Raw genomic sequence first — 25,651 nt, forward strand, 5'->3', positions numbered from 1 at the left:
CAACACCAAAGAAATAACTAGCATTAGTAAATTTATCTGGAATAATCCTATGTCAGGAGGATGCCCCCTCTAACCCCCACTCTTTAAGAGAAATTCTTATGAAAAAAATGTTAGAACGACTGTCTATTCAATTTGAGGTCGTTTAGTATTAATTTGTATCCTAAACAAAAAACATCGCCTTACAATTCTCGAAATAACATTTGGCTAACTGACTTCTACGAACGGAAAAACTCAATTTAATTCTAGAAATTCTTGGAAATCCGTCTAAGATATACTTAGTTAGACAAAACATGCATGTGCAATTAAAATTCCAAAGGCCTTTTCAGGGAAGTGCAACAACAGAGAGATAATCAGCAGATCTCTAATTTAGTCGTGTTTTCCTTGGAGTCCAAAAGCACTTAGAAATTGGTTGATATTATTGAAAATTTCTAATGAAACTTCTTTAGTTAAGCAAGGCTTTTGTCTGGATTGGATGAGATAAAGTTGTCTTAAAACTGAAAAAAAGGAATAATTTAACAACATCCTTAAGATATAGTGGATAAAGCAGGGTAAGGTTAAGTGAAATCTTCAGTAGAGCTATATCACCATCATATCTCCTGCTTAAGCTAAAAAGTTCAATTTTAAGGATGAAAATGTCAACAAAAATAAAACGTGAGCAGTCATAATGACAAATTTTTTTCTAATTTTAAACAAACTCATATTGAGAAATAAAAGTCGAATGGATCGGTTACTTTTTTTGTTTTTGCTTTTCAAGTCAAAGTGAGAGCTTTTTAATGACAATCATGTTTTGATTGTCAAAAATTTGATTGTCATGTTTTTTACTGACGAAAAGAGAAAATCTCCTGAAGTTTTCAGAGGAAGTGAGTGCAATAGACTGGCGTCAATTGTTTGAAGAGAATGAATGCCCTACTAAAGCTCTGGATTATCTGAAGGAAGTTTTCTGATGGAAGTCATTAACCCTATATATGAAAGGACGTGTCCAGTAAAAGTTTTTAAATCAAAGAAGCTTGTTCTCCGTAAACCATGGGTAACAGAGGAGATAATTCACCAGATAGACTTAAGAAATCGGCTTTATGAAACATATTAGGATTCCAAAAGTGATGAGTCTTTTATTTTATTTACAAAGCAAAGAAATCTAGTGAATAAACTAAGGAGAAAGGCAATGTCTGATTATTATGGAAATAAGTTGGAGGATAGTAAAGGTAATATCCAAGGAAACTTGGAATGTTTTAAATGAGATCATGGATGGTAAGGAAAAAGACACCACGGCAGACATTAATTTAAATGGGTGAAACCTTGGTGATTTAAAGGAAATCGTAAATAAGTTTGCTATTTTTTTCCCAAAAATCGACTCCAAAGTGCAATCTAGTGTTAGCAACAAATATAATGAGATAAATTGAAATATTATTAATGACGTCCGTGGTTGTTAATATGAAATTTCAGCCGTGCGCGAGTGAAAATTGCGTAAAGTTGTGCAGTCACTTAAGCCTAATTCTGCCGGTATTGATGGTTTGTCCCTTCGAGCTCTTAAAGTGATTCTAGGATATATTCTTCCCGGTGTAGTTTTTATAATTAATCTTTCCCTGGAAAAGGGAAGCCTTCCGGTGCAGTTTGAGGTGGCAAAGGTCATTCTATTCCACAAAGGTGGTTGCGAGTCAGATATAGAAAACTGGAGACCCATATCAATTCTACAAATCTTTTTAAAGATACTGGAGAAAGTGGTACATAAACGGATCTATAAATTCCTTTAGATGAAGAGGCTTTTGAGTCAGACACAGTTTGGGTTTAGTAAGGGTCATTCCACGACGCACGCCTTACAACACCTTGCTCAAAGTATTAACTTGCATTAAACTCAGGTAACGTACCTATGTCTATTTTCATTGACGTTATTAAAGCCTTTGACACGGTTGACTACCAAATATTGCTACATCGAACGAGAAGTGTTGGAATAAATGGAATGTGTCTAAGATGGTTTGAGAGCTATCTTTACGTTAGGTCCCTTAAAGTCGCTTTAAATGACGTAGTCTCATCGTCTTTTCCTGTGAAGTGGGGTGTACCTCAGGGCTCTATGCTGGGCCGTTTACTTTATCTAGTTTACGTGAACATGGTGCGCTTTTATCTGTAGGATGCATGTATTACTTCTTTTGCGGATTACACTGTACGAACAGTATTTGCAAAATCAGTCGACGATTTAATAGTAAAACCCAATGACGCTCTCAAAAGATTAGAGGTGTTTACAAGTTTAAGTTTGCTGTGCGTGAATGTAAAGAAAACGTTTTTACTAACATTCTGTAGAGTGGGTGATTCTGTTGATGCATTAAAGTCCTATTAGGTGAAAAACCTATTTTACCAATTAAATCAGTACGTTACCTTGGCTTCCATATTGATTCTAATATATCGTGGAAGCATCATAGCGATACTAATTCCGCCAAAATTGCACGTGGAGTTGGCATCCCCAGAAGACTGAAGCATATTCAGCCGGAGCGTACTCTCTGCACGATATATTTTGCAATAATCTAACCGTATATATCATACGGATGTTTAGTTTGGAGCAGCAATTTCTATGTTAATTACAAGCGTGTGCAAATTCTACAAAATAAAGCAGCAAGAATAATTGGAAATTACGTAAATAATATTAAAGACACCAATGCATACTTTTGGCAGTTTGGCAGTTTTTTAGTACACCTCAGAAACTATCTGTTCGTAGAGTATTTTTTCGTTATGCTAAATTCCTTCTCAGTTACCCTCCTTGGACTCGAAATAGTTACTTAATGAACAAATTCCGCCTAGTTTCTCCTGCATCTATTATTGATAAAAGGCTTCATGAATTTCGTTCTTCTATGTCGATAGTGTCTCACCCATGGTCAGCATTAATTGTTTGTTTGTGTTGATTTGTATTTATTTGTAGCTTTTTTATTTTTTTCTCTTATTGCTCCATCTTAAGGGCGTTCCGCCCTCTTTTTTGTAGATGGGTTATAAATAAATTGATTGATTGATTGATTAAGTCTTTAAGGCTAATCAATGTTGGACAGATAAGGGACTATCAAGCGGCAGTGTTTGTGTTTAATTATGTGCATAAAATAGTTCCCAGAAACTTTTAATGAGTTTTACTGTTTTATAAGCTCTGTTCATGAGCATGATACAAGAAGATGTGACGACTTGGTTGTGTATATTCAAAATAGTGTAAGATCTGGTTTTAATTTAAAGTATCTTGGCCCTTCTGTTTGGAATTCCCATCCTGTGAGTGTTAGGGAGGCTGGGTGGGTTGGAGTGGGCTAAAGGGCTGGGGGAGGAGCGGGTTGAAGGGGTTAAGGTGGAAGGAGTTGTATTTGGATGAGTGTTGTTACCCTGGGGGTGTTTGAGAGGTGATTGTCTTTTTCTTTTTTCCTTTCTTTATTATTTTAATTAGTGTAGGATGCTTCTAGAAACATTTATGTAGGTTTTTTTATTGTTATTTTTAATTTAGGATGTATTTAGGAATGTTTATGTGGTGAATCGCTACGCGTTAACAAAATTCAAATTTTTCCCTAGCGTAGTGATTTATATCTGTGATAGTTAATATTTTGTTTATTATGTAAATAAAAAAGTAAAAAAAAAAAGTCAAAATATGTTGTCTTTGGGTGCAAAATTTTGCGTTTTCCAAATGGGTACGGGTTCAGTAATTTCTGCAAAACCGAAGTTAATAATTTAGCTAAATTTATATAATTTGTGCTATATGACATATAGCTATATGCAATCTCACAACCCCCGGTGAGCTATTTGGTGGTGGACATAGCCTTAATCCACCTTCCCCTTGAATTTGAGTTTAAATATGCTTCTGAGAAAAAAAAGCCCTGTTGTTTGAAATTAAATAAGTAATCGGATTTATACCTAACATCTTGTTCCCAATAGATTTATTGATGCTGTTTGTATTTTTAGTTATAATTTTTCTATTTTTGGTGGGTTAAAAAGAGTTCTAAGTACGTGTTTTGAAACCAACCAGACGCTCTTAAAGTTATTACGGGCTAATATACTTAAACAATCCTCGTCACATCTATTGTAATTCAAAGTTACTTTTTCAATCTAAAGTGACTGCAATTGCGAGAAGAGCTCTAACAATTTTCTTTGTGGAAAAGTAGCCAACAATAGCACATTTTTTTTTTTTTTTTTTTTTACAACACTAAGATTTCCAGATCTAAATGACCCCAATTACATAGAGCTTGAGGTAGTTAAAAAAGTTGAGACTCTCGGAGGCAGAAAATTGGAATTGTAAGTTTTCAAAGTTAACTTTGAAGATTTATTTATGGATATTTCCTTCCGAGATAACTCCTTAAAATTTACTCTTAACCACCAATTATGAAATGCTTCCTGGGCTATGAAATGAGGTGAAATTTGTACAAGCACAGAATCTTACTAGGTACCTGCTGGAGAGTATTTCTAGCAGGTCTTATAAAAAGAGAGAAAAATGATGAATCTCAAAGATCATCTTCAGAAATCTTACATCCATCAGGCAAATTTGTGAAATTGCCAAGATAAAGCTCCATCTTTCATCTTTTTTTTACAACTTACGATAAAAAATTTGAACGTTCCTTAATTTTGTTTTATTGTAATTTTCTTTTTCTTTGTCTAGTTAATATATGTTCTTAAGGTGATGAATTAGAAGTGCTTTAGAGCTATCTTTTTTATTTATAGAATCTAACACAATTGCTTTTGACGAAGATGCTATTGTCCACCATTTCTTAGGAGTTGACCAGACGACTCAGGGATTTTTAGGGATATAAGTGTTCAATTATTTTTCGCTATATTAGTGACAACTAAAATCATGTATGTAAGTTTGGAAGTTGCAGTCACCATAAATGGATGAGTGACAAAGAAATGGAAAAATATCTAAAATGAAATAGTGTTTAAGCCTTAGCTACCTTTTATCTTAGCTATGAAAATTCGGACTATATTTTGTGGATTGTAAGCGATAATTTCGACGGTACCGGGACCTCAGGCTTGTTGAATCAGGAAATTTAAAAATGAAATGTTAAACTTGGAAATTCAACAAGAGTGGCAAAGATGTGAAACAGATTCAGTCAAATTATCACATGTAACCACAAAGTATAGCCTGAACTTTCACAGCAACTTTGAGCTTAAATGTCATTTAATTATGCTGAATAACTAGGCTGACCTTATATAGTCTTTAAAAAAGAAGTAAATATTTATCTAAGTATTTCTTCAGCGAAACCTATAAAAATAAAAGAATTGTGGTTTAATTATTAATTTAAATTCACTAATGTTCTAAATAAAATATTTAAAAATTTATTGACCAGTCTTCCTATAATTTTCCGCTCGATATTCTTTTTTCCAGAGTTCATTCCGTTGTAAGTATTCTGAATGATTGAAGAAAATAGAAAACTAAAGGCAATTCTGCCTCACCTGTAACATTTAAAATGAAAGAGCTAATCCTTGTAGGTGATTTCCGAAAATCAATCCGACACCTGTAGAGACCCTCGTCCACCAAAGAAACATTATTGACGGTCAAAGCAACGAACTGTTTTGAATCTGAGAAGTAAAATCTTTGGTACCTACTCCCCTCAAGAACTTGCTTCACATTGCTAACACGATAATGGCTTTTTCTCATGTCATATCTAAAAGTAAAACAACTTTGAGTGAACATACTTTTTTGAAAAATAAATAAACATTTTGGTTAGCGTTGCAAATTCTCAATTTCTCACTTTTCCTAAAGAAAAAACTTAAGCCTATCTAAGTTACGGTAAATGACACCGTTTTAATGTTGGGACAACTTTAAGTTAACTTGGTGAATATAGCAGGACAAACTTGGTATGTTCGTTGAATCTCTGGTTGATACTTTAAGTTAACTTGGTGAACATAGTAGGACAGACTTGGTATGTCTGTTGAATCTCTGGCTGGTACTACCAGTATAATCCAGAACACACTCGAGAAGTTTGTTCAGTTTAATAAGCGAAAAACCGGTTTACTGGTCTGTATTCGGAGACAATTAGCTCAGCTTCACTGAAATAAACTACGTTGTACCTATATTTTAATTAAGTATTTAATACACAGAGTTGGCATTTTGTATATTATCATGTTTTGGCATATTTCATTAGGATTCACCTAATATCACTTCTCGAGTGTCTTTTGGATTCTGTTTTATTTTTTCTTTTTTTTTACGTCGCATGAAAACTAATTGACACATAACAAAAACTTGCTAAAGTCATTGCGAAGGATCGGAGAAGTCAACTGTTTCGTTTTGGATGAGTAAAATTGTCTGTCCTCGTTTGACATTACCAGCATAATAGGGGCTTTATTTTATGTGATATCTAAAAGACGACTAGTTAAAGATTACCCATATTTTTTCAAAACTTCATATATTATGCTTATTCGAACGGAAATCGGAAGTTCTAGTGCTTCTTTAGAGCCCCACATAAGATTGTACCATACCAAAATGCCATTGGCTACCATTTCATGGCACTAGCCTGTGATTTTAGCCAAAAGAGGACCATAAGGCTATCGAATGAAAATTCTTAAATAGAAAATTAATCTAAAATTATCAAAATCTTTTAATTCAGCTTTCCAGTTTCAGAGGCCGTAATACCAATTGTGTGGAAAACTTGGTCCTAAAGATACATGTAATCCATAAAATGTAAACGGTTTTAATATAGACATTTATTTTAAATAATCATTTGACTATGATAATTGATTAAGGTATGTCAAAATTACGTAAAGTGGTGTATAATTGTGGAGCAATTAAAAGGGGTAGAGGTTTCCATCAAGGTCTAGATAGGAATATTTCATCATTTCTTTACTCATATACATATTTTAATTTCCTCTTGCATCCTGTGGGTATTGTCCCTTGGCCCCCTTGCCGGTGTTCATGACAGATATCCCTATAAAAAATGGTTCGTAAAACTCACCTTGAAAACAATAGATAGACGATAATTTTAAACAATTTCGCATTATTTCGAAAACAAGTAGACTAAATGGACTATTTTCCTCGAAGAACTATTCTTCAAAAGTTAAATCTTGATTTAAAGAAGCTGTTTAAGAAAGTGGTATACCCTCCTAACATTTACCTTTGCCTAAGCTATGGCATTAATTGAACATAATTTAAATAAAAGATAATTTTTCAAATGAAATAAAAGAACGACATTAGGCTAACCCTTAAAAGGAAGGGAAATTTTTACGTTTATGAGGAGGGGAATCCCTCCAAAACTTCTTCTATTTTAAGCATACGTTTTGCTCCTGTCCCCAAGCCCTTGCAAATGACCACACAAGGGCACTTGGAACGGGATACAAATCCATATTTTAAAATATTGTTAGAATAGAAATGTTTTTTTCTGAGGCAATTGGTAAGTAGGCACTGTAGTGATCCATCAACTATATTTTCTTTACTCACAAATACTGATAGTACAGCATTGTAAAACTTAACCGTAAAGAGCAAGGGGCTAACGAGGGGACATTCCCCCTTTTACACGGAATAATTTATCGTCATTTTCAGTTTTAATGTCACCCTTTACTTTTATTTGCAAAAATTATTTTATTATTTAATGTCCGCGTGAACTCACTTTGCATTGCTCATCTGACTTTAGTTTTCACCCTGACATAGATAAAAGAAATTCAAATTCTAAGAAATTCAAGCCAAATGTGACATTTGGCTTAGATCCCTTCTTTCCTGTACTGCAAGACTCCATCAATCTCCCTTGGGAAGAACGTTTGAAGAAAAATTATTGACGGTACGGTTAATAACGACGTACGATAAAAGGGATTTTAAATTATAGACATATCTACACTAGTTCAGTTAAGATAATCGATATTATGGTCATTGACAGATGTTTAAGGAAAATGTTGTTTCTTACTTCTAGGAATGTGTCAAATTTGTATTAAAAAGCAGTGATAAATGTGCATATGCTGGATAGCCTACGTAAAGAACAAAATGTTTTCTTTGGTATCTTGAAGACACATTCGATTTGAAAGAAAATCTCAAAAATCCATATGGACATGCGTTCAGACGATTTTACGCATCAGTTAGAAGACAATATTTTAAAACAGTAAAAAACTTTAGCGTAAAGAGCGGGGCGTTGAGAAGGAAAAGCCACTTTCATATACGGAGTAATTTCTATTCGTTTTAAGTTTTAATGTCGCTCCTTACTTTCATTTAAAAAACTTGTTTTTTTTATTTAATTTCTGAACGTTTTTGAATCAATGCATGTTTTGATTTTGGCTCTCCGCAGAGGAATAATTAAAACGAAATTTGTATATCTAATTTTTTTGGCTAAATGGCTTTCTCATAATTTTGATCGAATGATTTTGAGAAAAAAGAGCGGGGGAGGAAGCCTAGTTGCCCTCCGATTTTCGGTTAATTAAAAAGGCAACTAGAACTTTTAATTTTCACGAATCTTTTTATAAGTAAAAGATATACGTAACTTATAAATTAGCTTACGTAAAGAACTTTTGTATTCTCATGTTTTTATTACATATATGAAGGGGTTCGCCCCCTCGTCAGTACCTCGCTCTTTACACTAAAGCTTAAATTTTGTCCCAATTCATTAAGATTGACCCCTGAATCACAAAAGCCGCAGAATAAATAGTTGGAATTACTAAAAAATCTTTAGCGTAAAGAGCGAGGTATTAGGAGGAGGTGAGCCCCTCATATGGGTAATAATTTCTGTTCGTTTTAAGTTTTAATGCTGCTGCTTACTTCCAGCTGAAAAAAAAACTTTTTCATATTTATTTTTTCATTGTTTTTTTAAGTAATGCTAGTAAATCCTGCGCTCCCTTCATGGAAATTTTCTTCCCCCATGACAAATTCCTCGATGGTAAGTTCCCCCAGCATATCTCCCTCTTCTCAACCCCTGCCTCCCACCAAAACATCCTCCTGAAAACGCCTGTACACTTCCCAATAACTATTACTATAAGTAAGCACTGGTCAAAGTTTTGAACTTGTAACCCCTCCCACCGGGACTGTGGGAGAGTAAGTCGTCCCCAAAGACATAGTTATAAGATTCTTCGACTACGCTGAATAAAATGGCTATCTCAGAATTTTGATCCGTTGACTTTGGGAAAATAATTAGTGTGGGAGGGGGCCTAGGTGCCCTCCAATTTTTTTGGTCACTTAAAAAGGGCACTAAAACTTTTCATTTCCGTTAGAATGAGCCCTCTCACAACATTCTAGGACAACTGGGTCAATACGATCACCCCTGGGGAAAAAAACAAAAAAAAACAAATAAAAACAAAAAAACAAACAAATAAATAAACACGCATCCGTGATCTGCCTTCTGGCAAAAAATATAAAATTCCACATTTTTATAGATAGGAGCTTGAAGCTTCTACAGTAGGGTTCTCTGATACACTGAATCTGATGGTGTGATTTTCGTTAAGACCTTCATTGACTTTTAGGGGATGTTTCCCCCTATTTTCTAAAATAACGCAAATTTTCTCAGGCTCGTAACTTTTGATGGTAAGACTAAACTTGATGAAACTTATATATTTAAAATCAGCATTTAAAATTTGATTCTTTTGATGTAGCTATTGGTACCAAAATTCCATTTTTTAGAGTTTGGATTACTATTGAGCCGGGTCGCTTCTTACTACAGTTCGTTACCACGAACTGTTTGATCAAGAGTGATGGAATGGGCAATCAATCCCCACTTCCCCACTGGTTTACTACACCTTTCCCCTGGAAGCCCCAGAGGCATCCGATTAAAATTTGAGACAACTATTTTGTCAAAAATACCCAAAAGGCTCCTTAAATATACCTTTAGGGATGATATGACCGTCTACTGTCCCTATACTACTGTACACTACTGAACAGAGCAAGATATTTTTTAATAATGTCAGCAACCTCTGATGGATGATAAGCCACCAACTGCGAATTTTCAAAGTCATTAGGTTTCAGTTCTCTTGAACATAGTTTACAGTTTTAACATGAGAAAGAATTTTTTCATGTTGTCAATAAAAAAAAAGAAAAGTTCGAAATGATTTGTATTTCCTTTTTGAAGTTAAACATGACATCTGGTCTATGTTGCAAATCTCTGGCTTCCTACATAGAAAAAAAAACTTTTGATTTATACTTGAGGAAACGTGACTGGAAACATAAGTAACGGTCAGGGTAATAGACTGCTTCGAATTGGAAAGTAAACTCTTTGAGACCTACTCTCCTTCAGAACTAACTTTGCTTTGTCAAAAGTGATAAGATATTGTTTCACATCGTATAGCCTTAAAAAAGGTAGGAATCAAATGGACTTTAATTTGATAATACGATATTGTGTATTGGTTATATTAAAACATGTGTAAGCTACTAGCCGGATCAGGATAGGCTTCTCATGCCGTTTATGTCTCTTCTCTCTTTATCTTTACGCTAAAGTCTGAATAACCAGGTGGTATATGCAAGTTTTGTTTATTGATTATTTTTCAAAACATTTGAAAGAGCGACTTTACTGTTTAATACAAAGAAAATTTCTTCACTTTCGAAGCACTGGGATGAAAATCTTTATTTTAACTTGTTGTTCTCCTGTGTATTCCTAAGACATTAAGGTAAAAAAAAATCCAAATGTAGCATGAAAAGGGGGTAGACATGGTAAGGGGGATGGTAACCTTTATCATATACGATGTTGCATTTAGGGTTGTCTTCTTGTCATTTAGGGTTGTTCAATGTTGCATTTAGGGTTCTCTTCAATACGAAGGGGAAGCCGCTCATCGACTTCCCACTCTTCTTACTTAAGCTACACGTTCGAATAACAGTCCTTCGAGTAAAAGGGCTCATTAAGGACACTTCCCTTACGCAATAAACTAAGACTCCTTAAATATGAGTGATGATGTTGCCCCATCAAGCACTCATTATGCCCAAGTTCAACCTTTCGTCAAATACTTTTATTTTTTAAAACTACCATATTCCATTAACAGCCACCAGTTCAACATCAATATGGTATCTATCATTTCTCAGTCGCACGCTCAGTCTAAAGAATTCCTTCAAATGACGTGAGTGCCCGGCTCAGTGTTTCCATTTTTACTTATTTTGGCAGTAGACTACTTATTTTTGGACTTCTTTCCAAATATTAAATCTACTTATCTACTTACTTTCCACTTATTTTGGGAGGCATCTACTTGCTTTCTATTTATTTTTGGAGACTTAAGTTTTTGTGCCAGTCAATTATTTTGGTTTTGATTCCGTTGAATTATAATTTTATTATCTTTTATAGAATGAAAGGGTGCAACTGTTTTTTGCAGCGGCATCTTTATCGAGAGCGGAATCTTCTCATGTCTCGAAATAATGCAATTCCCGAAGGGACTGACTTGGATTTGGTTTGTTCCATAGCCTGTTTATAATCGCATATGCTTTGTGTCGTCTTAATTAGACCGTTCAGGTTAAAACTGCCGGAGTTGGTGAAGTATTATTCGCCAGTTTACTCAGGACGTCCCCTATCCCCGAATTTTGAAGGATTTCCCGAAAATATACTTGTCTCCCCGAAAAAAAATTGACAAGTTCAAAGTGAACCAATCTTGATAGCACTAGGACTAAAGAATTGCTTTAGAATTTGTACCACACGTTAAAATTTAACGGGGCCGGCGTTTGTCCCCCAGCCCGGCGTTTACCCCCCACCCCCACAGGAAATACCATACTCCCGCGGATAATACCCGATCCTCCTGAAAATATCTCCTGAAAAATCACCCGTGTAAAAATAACCCCCCGGTAAATACCCCTCCCCCAAAAAATACCCCCGTGGAAAATAAGACTTTCCAAATTTGAAAATTTTATTTGAGTTTTGTTTTGTTTTTTTCTGACAGGGGAAGGAATTTTGTTACTTGTGTATTATACACCAGTCACTCAAGTTTACGCTGTGTAAAACTCAAGAACAAACCGGTCTCTTCGTTAGTTTCTTACAGCTTAGCGTGAGACAAGCAAAGACAAGTGACAGAAAATATGGAAACATATAATTTGGGCTATATGAAAGGGACTGTCTCTTTCTTATGACCTCACTCGTTACACTAAAGTTTTTTTTATAAATTTAAATGGAAGCTTATTATTCTAATTAAACAGCCATTGTGTTTCAAGAATTGTTCTTAAGGAATTAGGACAAAAAGTCAGAATTTTTGCGGAAAGAGCAAGGTCGTGTGGAAAGGGCAACTTCTTTCATACACGGTGTAATTTCTGTTCGTTTTAAGTTTTGATATTGCTCGTTACTTTCAGTTGAAAAAACCTGTTTTTTTTTCAAGTTTAATTTCTAGACGTTTAAAAAAAAATACCGGGCAATCCGTCTTTCTCACCCTGGAAAAGTCCGGTACTTGTGTATTATACGCCACTCAATCAAGTGAAGAATATGTAAAACTCGAGAACAAACCGGTTTCTTTATTAGTTTCTTCGTAACTTTAGAAACAAATTTGGGCTATGTATTTTCAAATTAGGGGGAGGGGTAAAGAATAGCTGGTCTGCATGCAAAATGTGTTAGGTACAATGATTCTGCATATTATGAAATAAGAATTGTTTTCTCACTACAAACTATCCAAATACTTTAAAAAGTGTCCCTTATATGCAAATATATAGCCCAAATTATATATTTCCAATATATTCTATCATTTATCTTTGTCTTATGTCACGCTAAGCTAAAAGAAACTTAAGGTAGAAACCGGTTTGTTCATGAGTTTTACACAGCGTAAACTTGAGTGAGTGGCGTATAATACACAATTACCAAAATTGTTTCCCCTATGGAAAATGAAAAAAAAAACTCAAATAAAATTCTCAAATTTGGAAAGCCTTGTTTTCCACGGGGGTACTTCCCGTGGGGGGAGCATTTGCCGGGGGGACATTTTTTGCGGCAAGGAATTTTCCATAGGGGGGTATCTTCCAAGGGGTATTTTCGGAGGGTATGTTCCGCGGGGAGGGTACTTTCCTCGTGGGGTTAATTTCCGGGGAGTGTATTTTCGGGGGGGGGGGTGCTTTCTGCGAGGGATTTATTTTCCATTGGGGGTATTTACAGTGGATAGACACCGAGGGGGGAGTAAACGCCTAGAACCGTCTGAACGCACTTTAACTACTATAGGCTATACATAAATTTGTTTTAGTTCATGTACATAACCAGGGCCGTGTGTAGGAGGCAGGTGAATTTGCAAGCTCAACCCCCCTAAATAGTTCTCTCACTTTTAAACCTTTGAGAAATCTCCTAATATTCTTAATCTAGGCCTTTAGAGTAAGTTCTAGAAAAGAAGTTTTTTTGTTCAGAACAAAAATTCTGGGTACGATCCTGTAGAGGACTGATTAAGATTTTTTCAAGACCTGACAAAAATTTAACTCTTTCCCGAACACCGATAGCTTAAAATAAAAGAAAATATAATGCTCTCTGACGTTAGTCGAATGCAAATAAGGAGATGAGATGTTCCCCACTCCTGGCACCGGCCAGGAGTGGGGAACACTCCTGGTGATGCCCACCGGGTCACAATGCCCACGATTGGATAAATTTTAACGTTTCACTCCTGGCACCGGCAGTGTTCGCCGGTGCCGACAGAATTTCATGACAAAAATGCTGTATCACAGAATTTCATATATCACCTGCTGTAAGCCCCAATCCAGCACTGACCAGCACCGTGCACCCATTTTACACCAAGTGGGCAACCCCTCGTCGAGGGCTACCACTCAAAATGCCCACGATCACAATGCCCACGATTGGATAAATTTTAACGTCTCAGTCCTTAATTGGGGATGAGACGAGGGGTGTACAAACTCGTGAACACCTGATACCGGTGCCAAGAGGCGCTGGGAGGGTGCCATTTCATCCTAGACAGGGTAAAATCCAAAACACCAATCCTAAAATTGTTATTTTTAATCGAAGAATCATTCTTACCTTCATGATGCAAGTTAACTGGTGGATTTGTATCTCCTGGTTTTGCTTTCTGTGTCGGCACAATTTTATACGACATTGCTTCTTTACTTGAACGCAAACAATTCAAAACTGACCAAGAAACACAGAAAACAATTATATTTCACCCACCCGACACCTCCCAGCACCTTCCACTTTTGTCAGTTTTTACCCTGTCTAGGAGGAAATGGCACCCTCCTGGCACCCACCCGGCACCTCCTGGCACCTTCCACTTTTGCCATTTGTTACCCTGTCTAGAATGAAATGGCACCCTCCCAGCACCGGTACCCAGTGTACACTCATTTTCAGCACCCTCCCGGCACCTTCCACTTTTTGTCAGTTTTTACCCTGTCTAGGAGGAAATAACACCCTCCTGGCACCGACCCGGCACCTTCCAACAGTTTTTACCCTGTCTAGGATGAAATGACACCCTCCTGCCACCGGCACCCGGTGCACACGGGGTACCGGTGATATTTTTGATATTCAATTTGGAAATATTCTCGCAATTGTAAAACCGACCAATTTGCTTTAAATGTCGAGTTGTTTGCAGGATATATCCTACAATAGGCTTTTACGACATTGGAAGAATTCTTCTCACTTATTTCTTACCAGTAGCAGGTCTTTCAACTCCAGAAATTTTATCAAGTTGCTATTACCCTGTTTCACTATTACATTAGACAATAATAAACAGTGGAAGAAAAACGCCATTAAAATGTCGGGAGTAAGCAAAAAATGTCAGATATAGCTTCAGATTTTGATTAAATAAAACGTACCTGGCCAGACAATCTGCTTTAATTTTCAAGCTTTAAAAACTTTTAAGGATTTCTTTAATTTCAAATACAATGTGTCTCTTTATACTATTAAATAGACAAAACAAGTCTTTTCCACTGAAAGTAAGGAACAACATTAAAACTTAAAACGAACAGAAATTATTTCTGTTCGCAACCCTCTTCATAGACAAAATAATTTCTGTTCGTTTTAAGTTTTAATGCTGCTCCTTACTTTCAGTTGATAAAAATTGATTTTGTTTAATTTCTTATTTTTTTTCAAATAATGATGAAATTACAATCATATATAATGAAAAGCAAGATAAGCAAGACACATGAAAATACTAAATTGTCATAGCGACAAGCATTATTGCTTAGTGTTTAATAAATAAATAAATAAATTATCATAAATTATAAATTTAATGATGTATTAATAAATAAATAAATAAAGAATTTTGAATAGGAATTCTGGTAAATTCCCGCAGTTTATAATTTCCCCTGACAAGCTCACTCCCTGGAAACTTCCCTTCCCATGGAAGTTTCCGCCGTGGAAAACCCCAAGCAGAAAATGTGCCCCCCCACCCAAAAAGGTATGCATGCATCCCAATAACAAACACTAAGTGTGAACAATGGGCAAATTTTACAACTTAAAGACGTTTCCCTGGGTCTGTGTGGGGGGGGGGGTCATGTTATACCAAAGGGCATAGTTACTGGGCCTTTCAACTATGATGAACAAAACAGCTATCTCAAAATGTTGATCAGACAACTTTGGGGAAAAAAGTGGCGGGAGAGGTGGCCTAGTTGCTCTCCAATTTTTAGTCACTTAAAAAGGGAACTAGAACTTTTAATTTCTATTCCAATGAGCCCTCTTCCGATGTTCTAGGACCACTGGGCTCATACGATCAGCCATGGGGAAAACAAACAAACAAAAATCAAATAAACGCGCATCTGTGATCTTTTTTTCTGGCAAAAAGTTCAAAATTTCACAGTTTTGCAGATAGGAGCTTGAAACCTATACAGTAGAGTTTTCTGATACGCTGGATTTGATGCTGTGATTTTTATTAAGATGACTTGACTTTTATGGGGTGTTTTCCCCTTTTTTTCGAAAATCAGAAAAATTTTCTCAGGCTCGTACCCTTTGGTGGGTGAAACTAAACGTAATGAAATTTATATGTTTGAAACCAGCATAAAAAAAAAACAATTCTTTTAATATATCTATTGGTATCTATACCGTTTTTTAAAAAACTTTTTTAGGGTTTCGGTTACTATTGAGCCGGGTCGCTCCTTACTTACTGTTTGTTACCATGAACTATTTGAACTTTAACCTTCTCAGATTTTTCTTTTGGTTGTTATTACGTATATGAGAGCGTTTCCCCCTCCTCAGTACCTCGCTCTTTACGCTAAAGTGTTTGTGAATCTATAAAAGCTGATTATTCAAACTAAACGGTCCTTGTGTGTCAGGATTCATTCTTAAATACTTGGAACAGCAAGTCAAACATTATCGTAAAGACTGACGAAGGGGTGAACCTCTTATATATGTAATAAAAACATGAGATTATAAAAGCTCGTTATGTGATGATAGTGGTCAAGTAGGATTCTGGTACCTTGTGCGCTCTGAAAAACCGAAGAGGAGTTGCTAGATATTTTCCAGAGAAATTGCCTACGGATTTTTTTGGATACCAGAAGATCATCCTTGTCGGCCAAACGAAAAGAGGGTCGTCCCCAAATAGAGTGGGGGGGGATGTCGTAAGGAAAGATTTAAGGGAAATGGGAATTTCCTGGGGAGGGTGTAAATAGGGAGGTTTTGAGTAGAATGGGATGGAGGAAGAGCGTGCATAGCTGTGTTGGCCTCAGACGGCTTGAAGGTGCAATGGTGTTGTTATCAGTAGTAGTAGTATTTGCAAAACGATCAGATATTAAATAAAATAAAAGTTTTGGTACTTGTTAATTAAACAAAACACACCAAAGATGTGAAGTTAGGTTAATGCTAATGAAATATAAACTACAATTCTAACCTTTAGTTGATATAAAAACATAATTTGGGCTATATATTTTTTCATTAGAGAGTGGGGACTGCGGGTGAAGTATTTGGACAGCCTCCCTAACCTGACAGAGCCTAACCTAACCCCCATCCTACCCCTAATGTGTAAATATATAGCCCAAATTACACATGCCCAATGCATTCTACCACCTGTCATTTGTCTTTGTGGCTGTCAAACCGGTTTTCTGAAACTTAATCTAAGCGTAAAACTTGAGTGTGCATTGTTTAGTTAACAAGAACCAAAGTTTTTTTCAGCTTATAGTAAGGAGCAACATTAAAACTTAGAAATATAAAAAATTGTTCCGTATAAGTTGGGACCGCCCCTTCCTCAATCTTTGCTTTGTACGATAAAAAGTCTTAAATTTCTTTCAAACACTTCTCATTCAAATTTCGGATTCTCTTCTCATTCAAGAAATATGACTAAACGCCACCTTTAGCGTAAACAGCGAGGGTCGACGAAGGGGTGGTCCTCTCATATATGGAATAATTTCTATTGGTACTTACTTTTTTGTCGCTTCTTACTTTCAACTGAAAAAAACTTTGTTTTTCCAATTACTAACAAGAACCAATGAAAGTAGACTGTTTAATGTATTATGACATTTATCCTGAAATTCTCTGTTCATAAACTTCAAGTCCCATTGAAGTTTAAGTTCAAAATGTTATTCTGTCTGGTTTGGAGACAAAAATCATTTGGCCCCTTCCCCGTCTGTCCAACATTAAATTAGGATTTGTCTACTAGCCCAAAGCTGGTAGGAGGGAAGGACTTGGGTATGTTTGCCCTACTCTGAGGATTCTTATCATACAGAACGAAATTATTTAGATGATATTTATTTAGATGGATTTAACAGTCCACATTTTTACTAAAATATATGTACGAAATTTTCTTGAGAAACAGCCTATTTTCATAATTTGCAGCCCATGCCGCTGAGGCCTTATAGTTGTCCGTAAAGACGTATTTTCGGACATTTCGACCACTCTGATTAAATGTCAACCTAGAATTTCTGTTCAGGTACCACTCAAGGCTGTGGCTGTTCCCAGGGGCATAAAGGCTCAAAAACGACCTGGGTGCTCTTCACTCACTTAGAAATTGTTTTGATCACTTTAAAGGACTCTAGAATTTTACTTAAATCAGCCTTCCCTAGCTTTGTACGATAATTCATTTTATACGACGAGACCTGGTAAAAAAAAAAAGAACAATTTAATAATACAAGGGTTACCGTGTCACAGAGTTAACACAATTTCATTGACTATGACAATTTCTCGAGATGCCTTATAACGCTTTCCAGAGGGAGGAGGCAATTTCAAACACAAGGTTTGTCTTTACTAAGATAGTTTTTCCTCGTTTCTTAATTTATACATTTTTTAAATGTATCCTTGTTTGCCAGGGAGATACCGCATTGCCTCCTGCCCCTCCCCTTATCATTGTTTATGCATCTTTATGGCTTAGAACGGCAGCATTCTACTAAATTTCATATAAATCATGATTTTTTCTTTGACGTTATTAAACTTTCCGCTGGAAATTAATTTGAAAACCTATTTACTAAGCTTAATGAGATGCTTTAGCACCGCACTCAAAATAAAAGAAACATTTTCTATTTTGATGATTTTCCAGTTTGAAGGGGGGATATGGTTATTCTTGTAGATATTATAATGAATCTCTGGGTCTACATCTAGAGCTACAGGTTTAAATGATTGATAGACCATGTTCGGTCTGTTCTACCTTCTATTAAACAAGCATACCTCTGTATTTATGATTAGTAGATAAATTGCCACTTAAGAAATCCTATCATATTCTGACATTTTTTTTTTTTTGCTTTTTAAGTCTCGAATACACTCTTTTGTTTTTGATACGACGATATCATCCACCATTTACCATTATTTTTTAATTTAGACAACTATTTGCTATAAGAGAACTTTCTTCTCTTAAACATAACATAATTTGTAACGAGATAATCAACTTGCTTTTAGAGTCAATTCCTTTCCGGGACTGTCACTTTTACTAAAGGTTAATTTACCAAGGAAAAAGATTTCCTCCAAATTGTGTTCAAGGGCCAACGAGTCATATTATACACGAATAAATTAGCCTCGAACTTTAAAGGAGGAAAAGGCAAACTCCAGAAAATGACAGTCAATCTAATTTTCGTAAAATGACATTTGATATGGTAGGGTACAGCTTCACAGTCAAAATAAAACACAATATGTGCAGACCTTACTCTCGAGATATTTATTTAAAAGTATTCTTTAACCTCCTTGTCAAAGCCAAGTCCTAGCCGACGACTCGACTAGCCTCAATAGATGAAAACCTTCCGCTCTTAAACATAACATAATTTGCAACGAGACAATCAACTTGCTTTAGAGTCAATTCCTTTCCGGGACTGTCACTTCTACTAAATGTTAATTTGGGAAAAGTAAACGTTTAAAAGCGGACGAGAAATCTTTAAGTGGTACGCAAAATTTCATTGATTATGTGAATAATTATTTTTTATTATAACTTGGACATGCTTTTAAGATGACTCCTTTTTCTTACTTTTATGTGTGATGATTGATTTTGTAAAATTGTTAATTTTTATACTTGTTTATAAAAGGGTGGAGATGCATGCTCGTTTTTTACTTTTTGTAAGAGGATGGTAAGCCTGTTTTATCTTTCTCGTGTTGTCTTACCATTGCTGTTTATCATTGATGTTTTTTTGTTTTGTTTTTTCGAGTCTAATCTCGCATTTTGGTTGTTATAGACCTGTTGTAAATTAACGAACCTCAACTTTACAAATATTCCAATTATAATATGGGGTTTTAAATCAACTCAAGTGATAGAATTATTCGATGTTAGCGCTGGTTGGTAAGACAGTCATCACCCAATTGGCATCCAGAATAACTTTTTGTATCCTTGCTCAACATACATTCTAGCATCATTAATATATATGGTTTTGTTGGTAATTTCATCAAAGAGTTGACTTTACAGCATGTTTTGTGAGCCTTAGATGTCGTACCTTTCTCTTAGATTATGAACTAGAAATGGCCGTTCTGAATAGCTCGTTTCATTAAATAAATCCATACTATAGGGCTTTCTTTGTTTTGATAATTACTGGATGGTAAGCCTGTTTTATCTTTCTCGTGATTCTATTTATCTTATTGCTGTTTTATTTTCTGGTCAGTGGAGTCCCATATCGCACGGTCTGAGTAGATTGTTGATAATGATTGGAATTTATTCGATCCATTGTTTGCCTCTTTCCCTATTTTTCAGGCTCAGGACCATATAAGGAGGTATGTTTGCCTCTATTATTAAGAGGTACAGATTCTGTTTGCCTCTTTCCCTATTTTTCAGGTTCAGGACCATATTAAGAGGTATGTTTGCCTCTATTATTAGGAGGTATACATTCTGTTTGCCTCTTTCCCTATTTTTCAGACTCAGGACCGTATTAGGAGGTATTTTTGCCTCTATTATTAGGGGGTATATATTTTGTTTGCCTCCTTCCCTCTTTTTCAGGCTCAGGACCATATTAGGAGGTATGTCTAATCTCTAGTATTTTGTTGTTGTAGACATGTTGTAAATAAACGAACTTCAACTTTACAAATAGTCCAACTACACCATGGGATTTGAAATCAACTCAAGTGCTAGAATTATTCGGTGTTAACATTGGTTGGTAAGACAGGCGTCAGACAGTAGTAAGCCATTGGTCTTGTCAAATTTAGAGCTCGTCAGTGCCTTAATATACGGAATTGATACACCTGTTATTAGGGAACTCTTAGAATTAATTTTATAAGTAAACTGTGTATTAATTTTAGTAACAGAATTAATTTTATAGGTAAACCGTGTATTAATTTTAGTAAACTGTGTATTAATGCTAGTGTGTAATTTGTCATTTTACTGTGTGTGTCATTTTAAGTTTAATACATATATTTGAGGCGGGCTTAAAGTGACCTTGGACACCAGCTATATTAAGGTGAATTATAAATTTAAGTCGATTTTTTGCCAAATTTTCACTTAACTTACTCCATTAGCAATCATCAGCAGTTTAATCATAATTATACTTTATAATTATTGTAGAATCTTCAATAATATACATAATCAAGGATAATATGATGCTTGTAAACATTCAGCGTTATTATTGTTAATTGATGTTCTCAGTTCTTAGTGCTGATAATAATTGAAGCTTCTAATATATGTAGCCTTTTTCCAACAGTGTTATTATATTCTGGATATTAATTTCTTGTCAAAACTACCAAATTCTGGAAGAAGCATTTCACTTTATATTGGGAGTTTCGTTTGGACACAATTGAAAGCGTTCAGTGCCTAAATGCTCCCAAGACGAATAATTATCCATTCGCAGCTATTTAGAGACAAATATAGCAATGTGGTAGTATAAGGGGATTTGTAATTATCAAATAGTAAGCATTTCACTGGCAGCGCTCAGAAGTCACACAAAGATTCTGCAACTTAGTAACTAAGCTGCATGTATGTTCGTTGTTCCTTTTTTTTTTTTTTACTTAATTTCACAACATTCCGCTACCAAAATCGTTGACAAAAGTGAAAACATAACCAAAAACTACAGTTTCTCTATTACACTCCCCCCTCCTCCATCGTCTTTTAGTTTTTGGCCTACCTTGCTTAGCAAATATCTAAGCCAAACCAGGTCTGACAAAGCACCTACTTACTATTTTGTCCTGGTGTGTTGCAACCTTCACATTGGTCTGTAATAAAAAGGTAAATGATACGGTATTAGACTTTACAGTCCTGGCCGTCGGTGCTGACCTCTGTTTCATGGTCTTTCAGCTAAAAAGTGCAATGGGGATCAGTTGTCTTGTGCTTCTGCACACCTTTCCTGTTTACCTTCCAAAGATTTTTCCAGGTGTCCATTTGGAGCTGGATCAACTCTAGCTGAGTTAAAACACAGACTCTCGTTCTAAGCCAAATGACCAGCGACACCAGGACTCAAATCCTGTCCCCGCGGAAAAAGGCTTTTAAAGTCTAGTGTGCTAACCACTTGACTAGAAATGAGATCCTCCTAGTCCTCGGCCAGGACTAGGTTTGTAATAAACATCCTTTTTAATCTAAAAAAACATGAAGCATATTTCGGCTATATTTTGCTTATGTTCATTTTTTTTTCATTTCGATTTGGGAAAGAAACATAAAAGAAACGAAATTGCAAATGGATGGATCTCTACCCGGAGTAAGGACATTAGGATTTTATATTCTTTCACTCCTTTTGGAACTTTTTCCCCTTTCGGAATGAGCCAAATTACTTAAAATGTATGTTCCCTTTCCGTTCTTTCTGTAGAGTAATAAGGCATCAAAGAGATATAATTTACCTAGCCATGAATAAAAAAACAGTTATAGAGAGGGTAAAAAAATGTTTTTGATCCCATCAAATAAAATGGCCCAGTAATAAAGTTACTTTTATTTGAATACAGAATACATAAAAGCTTGCGAAATATTTTTGGGGTAAACCTGACAATCTATTAATATGCAGCGACAATTGGACAGCGAAGAATGTTGTATATTCGCAAGTTTTACGCAGTTAATTTGTATTGTATCTATCTATCTATCTATCTATATAAAAACGAGTTGTGTGTATGCATGTTTGTTTGTTTGTAAAAAGAGCGTTTGCATATGATGTCATTATAAGTACATAAGGCTTTGTATATGCACAGACAATGAGAAAGCCAAGAATGTTGTATATTCGCAAGTTTTACGTAGTTCAAACACATATATAAATCTATCTATATTCATAGGTGGTACACAGGGACACAACTACAATGGCGCGTAACTAATATGCCAGCGGATTTATACAATTTGACGATCAAAAGAAATACGGAGTTCGTGAAGCTCAATTTGGCCAATTTGGCCAATTCTATACGTAATTTTGTAATTTCCAAGTCCAATTTGGAAACAGTTTTTCCAAATTTAATTTGAACATTTCACAACCTGCCTCGGACGTAATTAGGACTCTTAATTCAATTCATTTCTTTCTAGTTAAAGAAATGCTGAACTTCAAAAGTGAGTTACAGAACTTCACTGCATACCAATACACAGTTTTAGAATATGATGGAGTCATCTTTTTAATGAGATAAGTCCTTTGAATTCCCCCCAACTAGAATTTAGGGGGAAATCCTGGAAAACTTATAAATTTAGGTGTTTGAACTTAAAGCACTTTCTGAAGTCTGTTTGCTGGATTAAAATATAAAGATGAATCCTTTTGGGAAATACTATGGCCTCCAAGCCCCTCATTTATATCTTTGCTATAGGGAGAGGAGTTACACCTTAAGAAATAGTGAGTTAATAAATTGTATTTCTTATATAAAAGATATGTGTTTAGACTAGGAAATCTGTACAGTCACCAGCAAAATAAATAGTGTCAACGGTGTAATAGGTAGAGGCAGATGGGCAGCAGACGGCTTCAGCACCAAAATGTGTTTATATACACTATTGTGACCTAGTCTTAAATACATTGAGCGAAGCAAATAAAAGGGGATTAAGCATTTGAAGAGCATAGTAATGTTTCGGAAATTCAACTAGAAAATAAATAAGTCAACTTGATTTGCCCTACAAGGAATCCTAATGCCTTTCTTTTGCACCTTATGCAGAGCTGTCAAGGACCATAGGGGTATAAATTGGCGTATAATTTAGACTCTTTTAAATTGCCTATGGGAAAAAACTACGTCTAGCTAAGTATTGTTACTCTTATATCCCAGAGAGCCACAATTTCAATAAAACGTCTTAATTTTCCTAAAAGCCAAATATCTTAAAAGTAATTTCACGTGTAAACGCAGTTTTTATGCAATATTAAATTCGTAAAGTTATTCTAGTTTGTGCGTTTATTTATACATATATTTAATGCAATTTATTAATTATTTAATAAACCATTTATTGAAACAATTTATTCAGATTAGTTAATTGCCATTTATTTTGAACAATAGCAAAGTATGCAATAAATGTGTTTTTTTTTTTACAATATTATTGAATAATAAAACTTTTTTAACTGAAAGTAAGGATTGCTCCTTAATGTTGCTCCTTACTTGCAGCTGAAAAAACTTATTTTGTTTTTTTTTAAATTTCTGATCGTTTTTTAAGTAATGCTGGGAAATACGGCGCCCCCTTTATGGAAAATAGTCTTTCCCTGTGACAGATTCCTCTATGGAAAGATCCTTCCACGTAACCACCCCCCATCCCCCAACCCATCAGAAAAAATCCTCCCTCGGAAACGTCCTTATACTACCTAATAACCAATACTATATGTAAGCAATGGGCAAATTTCATAACTTTTAGCCTTTCCCCAGGGACTGTTGGGGATTAAGTCATCCTAAAAGACACGATTATTAGATTTTTCGCCTATGTTGATCAAAATGGCTATCTCAAAATTTTGATCATGTGATTTCGGAGAAATATGAGCGTGGGAGGGGGTCTAGTTATCCTCCAATTTTTTAGTCACTTAAAAAGGGCCCTAGAACTTTTAACTTTCGTTTGATAGAGCCCTCTGTCGATATTCTAGGACAACTGGGTTGATACAATCACCCCTGGAAAAAAAATAAATAAACACGCATTCGTGATCTTTCTTCTGGCAAAAAATATAAAATTCAACATTTTTTACAGATAAGAATTTGAAACCTCTAAAGTATTTTCTTAATCTGATGGTTTGATTTTTATTAAGATTCTTTGACTTTTAGGGGGTGTATTCCCCTTTTTTGAAAATAGGGCAAATTTTGCCACGCTCGTAACTTTTGATGGGTAAAACTAAAATTGACGAAACTTACATATTGAAATTAGTATAAATATTTGATCCTTTTGATGCATCTATTGGTGTAAAAATTCTGTTTTTAGAGTTTCGGTCGCTATTGAGCCGGGTGGCTACTTACTTACAGTTCGTTACCCCGAACTGTTTGATTAATTAACTAAAGACTCGACTTGTAAAGTAAACGCAAATTTTTCTCTTTTTTATCGAATGCATCGTTCTTCACTCACACCCCCCCCCCCCTGCAACTGTTGGCTTCGGCAATTTTCATTTACCATTTCAGAATCAGTCTCAATTTTGCATTGTCTGCATATCTGCAAATGTGTTGTTTTTTTAAGCCATCGGTCACCACAGTTTCATTTTCAGCAATGCTGTAGAAAAAAAAATGTCTACGATTGATTTTCCTTCAAATTCACCAAAATGGAAAAGTAAAGCGTCTCCATTTCAAAAGAATGTAACATTCTTTTTTCATGTGATTTTTGTGGCAAATCCTAAATAGAGATAGGTTTTATATAGCAGCGAAAGTTCCAAGCATCTTTAGGTGTCATAACTAATTGCAATCTTCAATATTTATAATGTTTAACATTTTTCCCGTGGCAAAATCTTTTGGTGAAATAAAAAGGGCACTAGAACATATATTCTTGGTTTAAGTGAGCCCTCCTCGATCTTCTAGAACTCTTGGTTCTATAGATCGCCTCTGGGGTAAAACCAAATAAATAAACAAGCATCCGTCATCTTTCATCTACCCCCCTCATTTACGATATTATATCTATTTGTTTGAAGTTTTAATACCACTCTTTGCTTTCATTTGAGAAAAACATGTTTTTTATTTTAATCACAATAAAAAGGCTATTATTTTATTGTCTAAATTGTTTTGAAGAGTATTGATTACTATCAGTACGAGTCATAAAAGAAAAAATAAGAAAAAATCAGTTTTTTCACCTAAAAGTAATGAGCAACATTTAAACATAAAACGAACGGAAATTATTTTGTAAATAAAGAGGGTTGCCTCCTCCTCGAGACCTCGTTCTTTACACCAAAGTCTTTTGTTACTTTCAAATAAACTTCTCATTGTTCTAATTAGATGACCCTTGTGTTTCAGATTGGGACACAACTGGAATTATGGCGTAAATAGCAAGGTGTTGAGGAGGAGCCAACCCCTTTCATACACGTTATAATTTCAATTCGTTTTAAGTTTTAGTGTTGCTCCTTACTTTCAGTTGAAAAAACTTCTGACCGCTTTTTAGATAATCCCAGAAAATCTGACCCAACTCCACGAAG

The 25,651-nt window shown here is 35.2% G+C and overlaps 1 protein-coding gene across 5 annotated transcripts in view; it reads right to left on the minus strand.

Annotated features, from left to right (window-relative positions):
- Window positions 1–25,651, minus strand: part of LOC136030372 (protein turtle-like) — a 370,614-nt gene that overhangs the window by 248,211 nt on the left and 96,752 nt on the right. For all 5 annotated transcript variants that reach the window (XM_065709291.1, XM_065709293.1, XM_065709294.1 and 2 more), the window contains one exon: window positions 5,401–5,612. In XM_065709291.1, the coding sequence (XP_065565363.1) occupies window positions 5,401–5,612 (212 nt within the window). The remainder of the gene's footprint in view (window positions 1–5,400; window positions 5,613–25,651) is intronic.

The sequence above is a fragment of the Artemia franciscana genome, chromosome 8 (genome assembly GCF_032884065.1).
Source record: "Artemia franciscana chromosome 8, ASM3288406v1, whole genome shotgun sequence".
NCBI lineage: Eukaryota > Metazoa > Arthropoda > Branchiopoda > Anostraca > Artemiidae > Artemia > Artemia franciscana.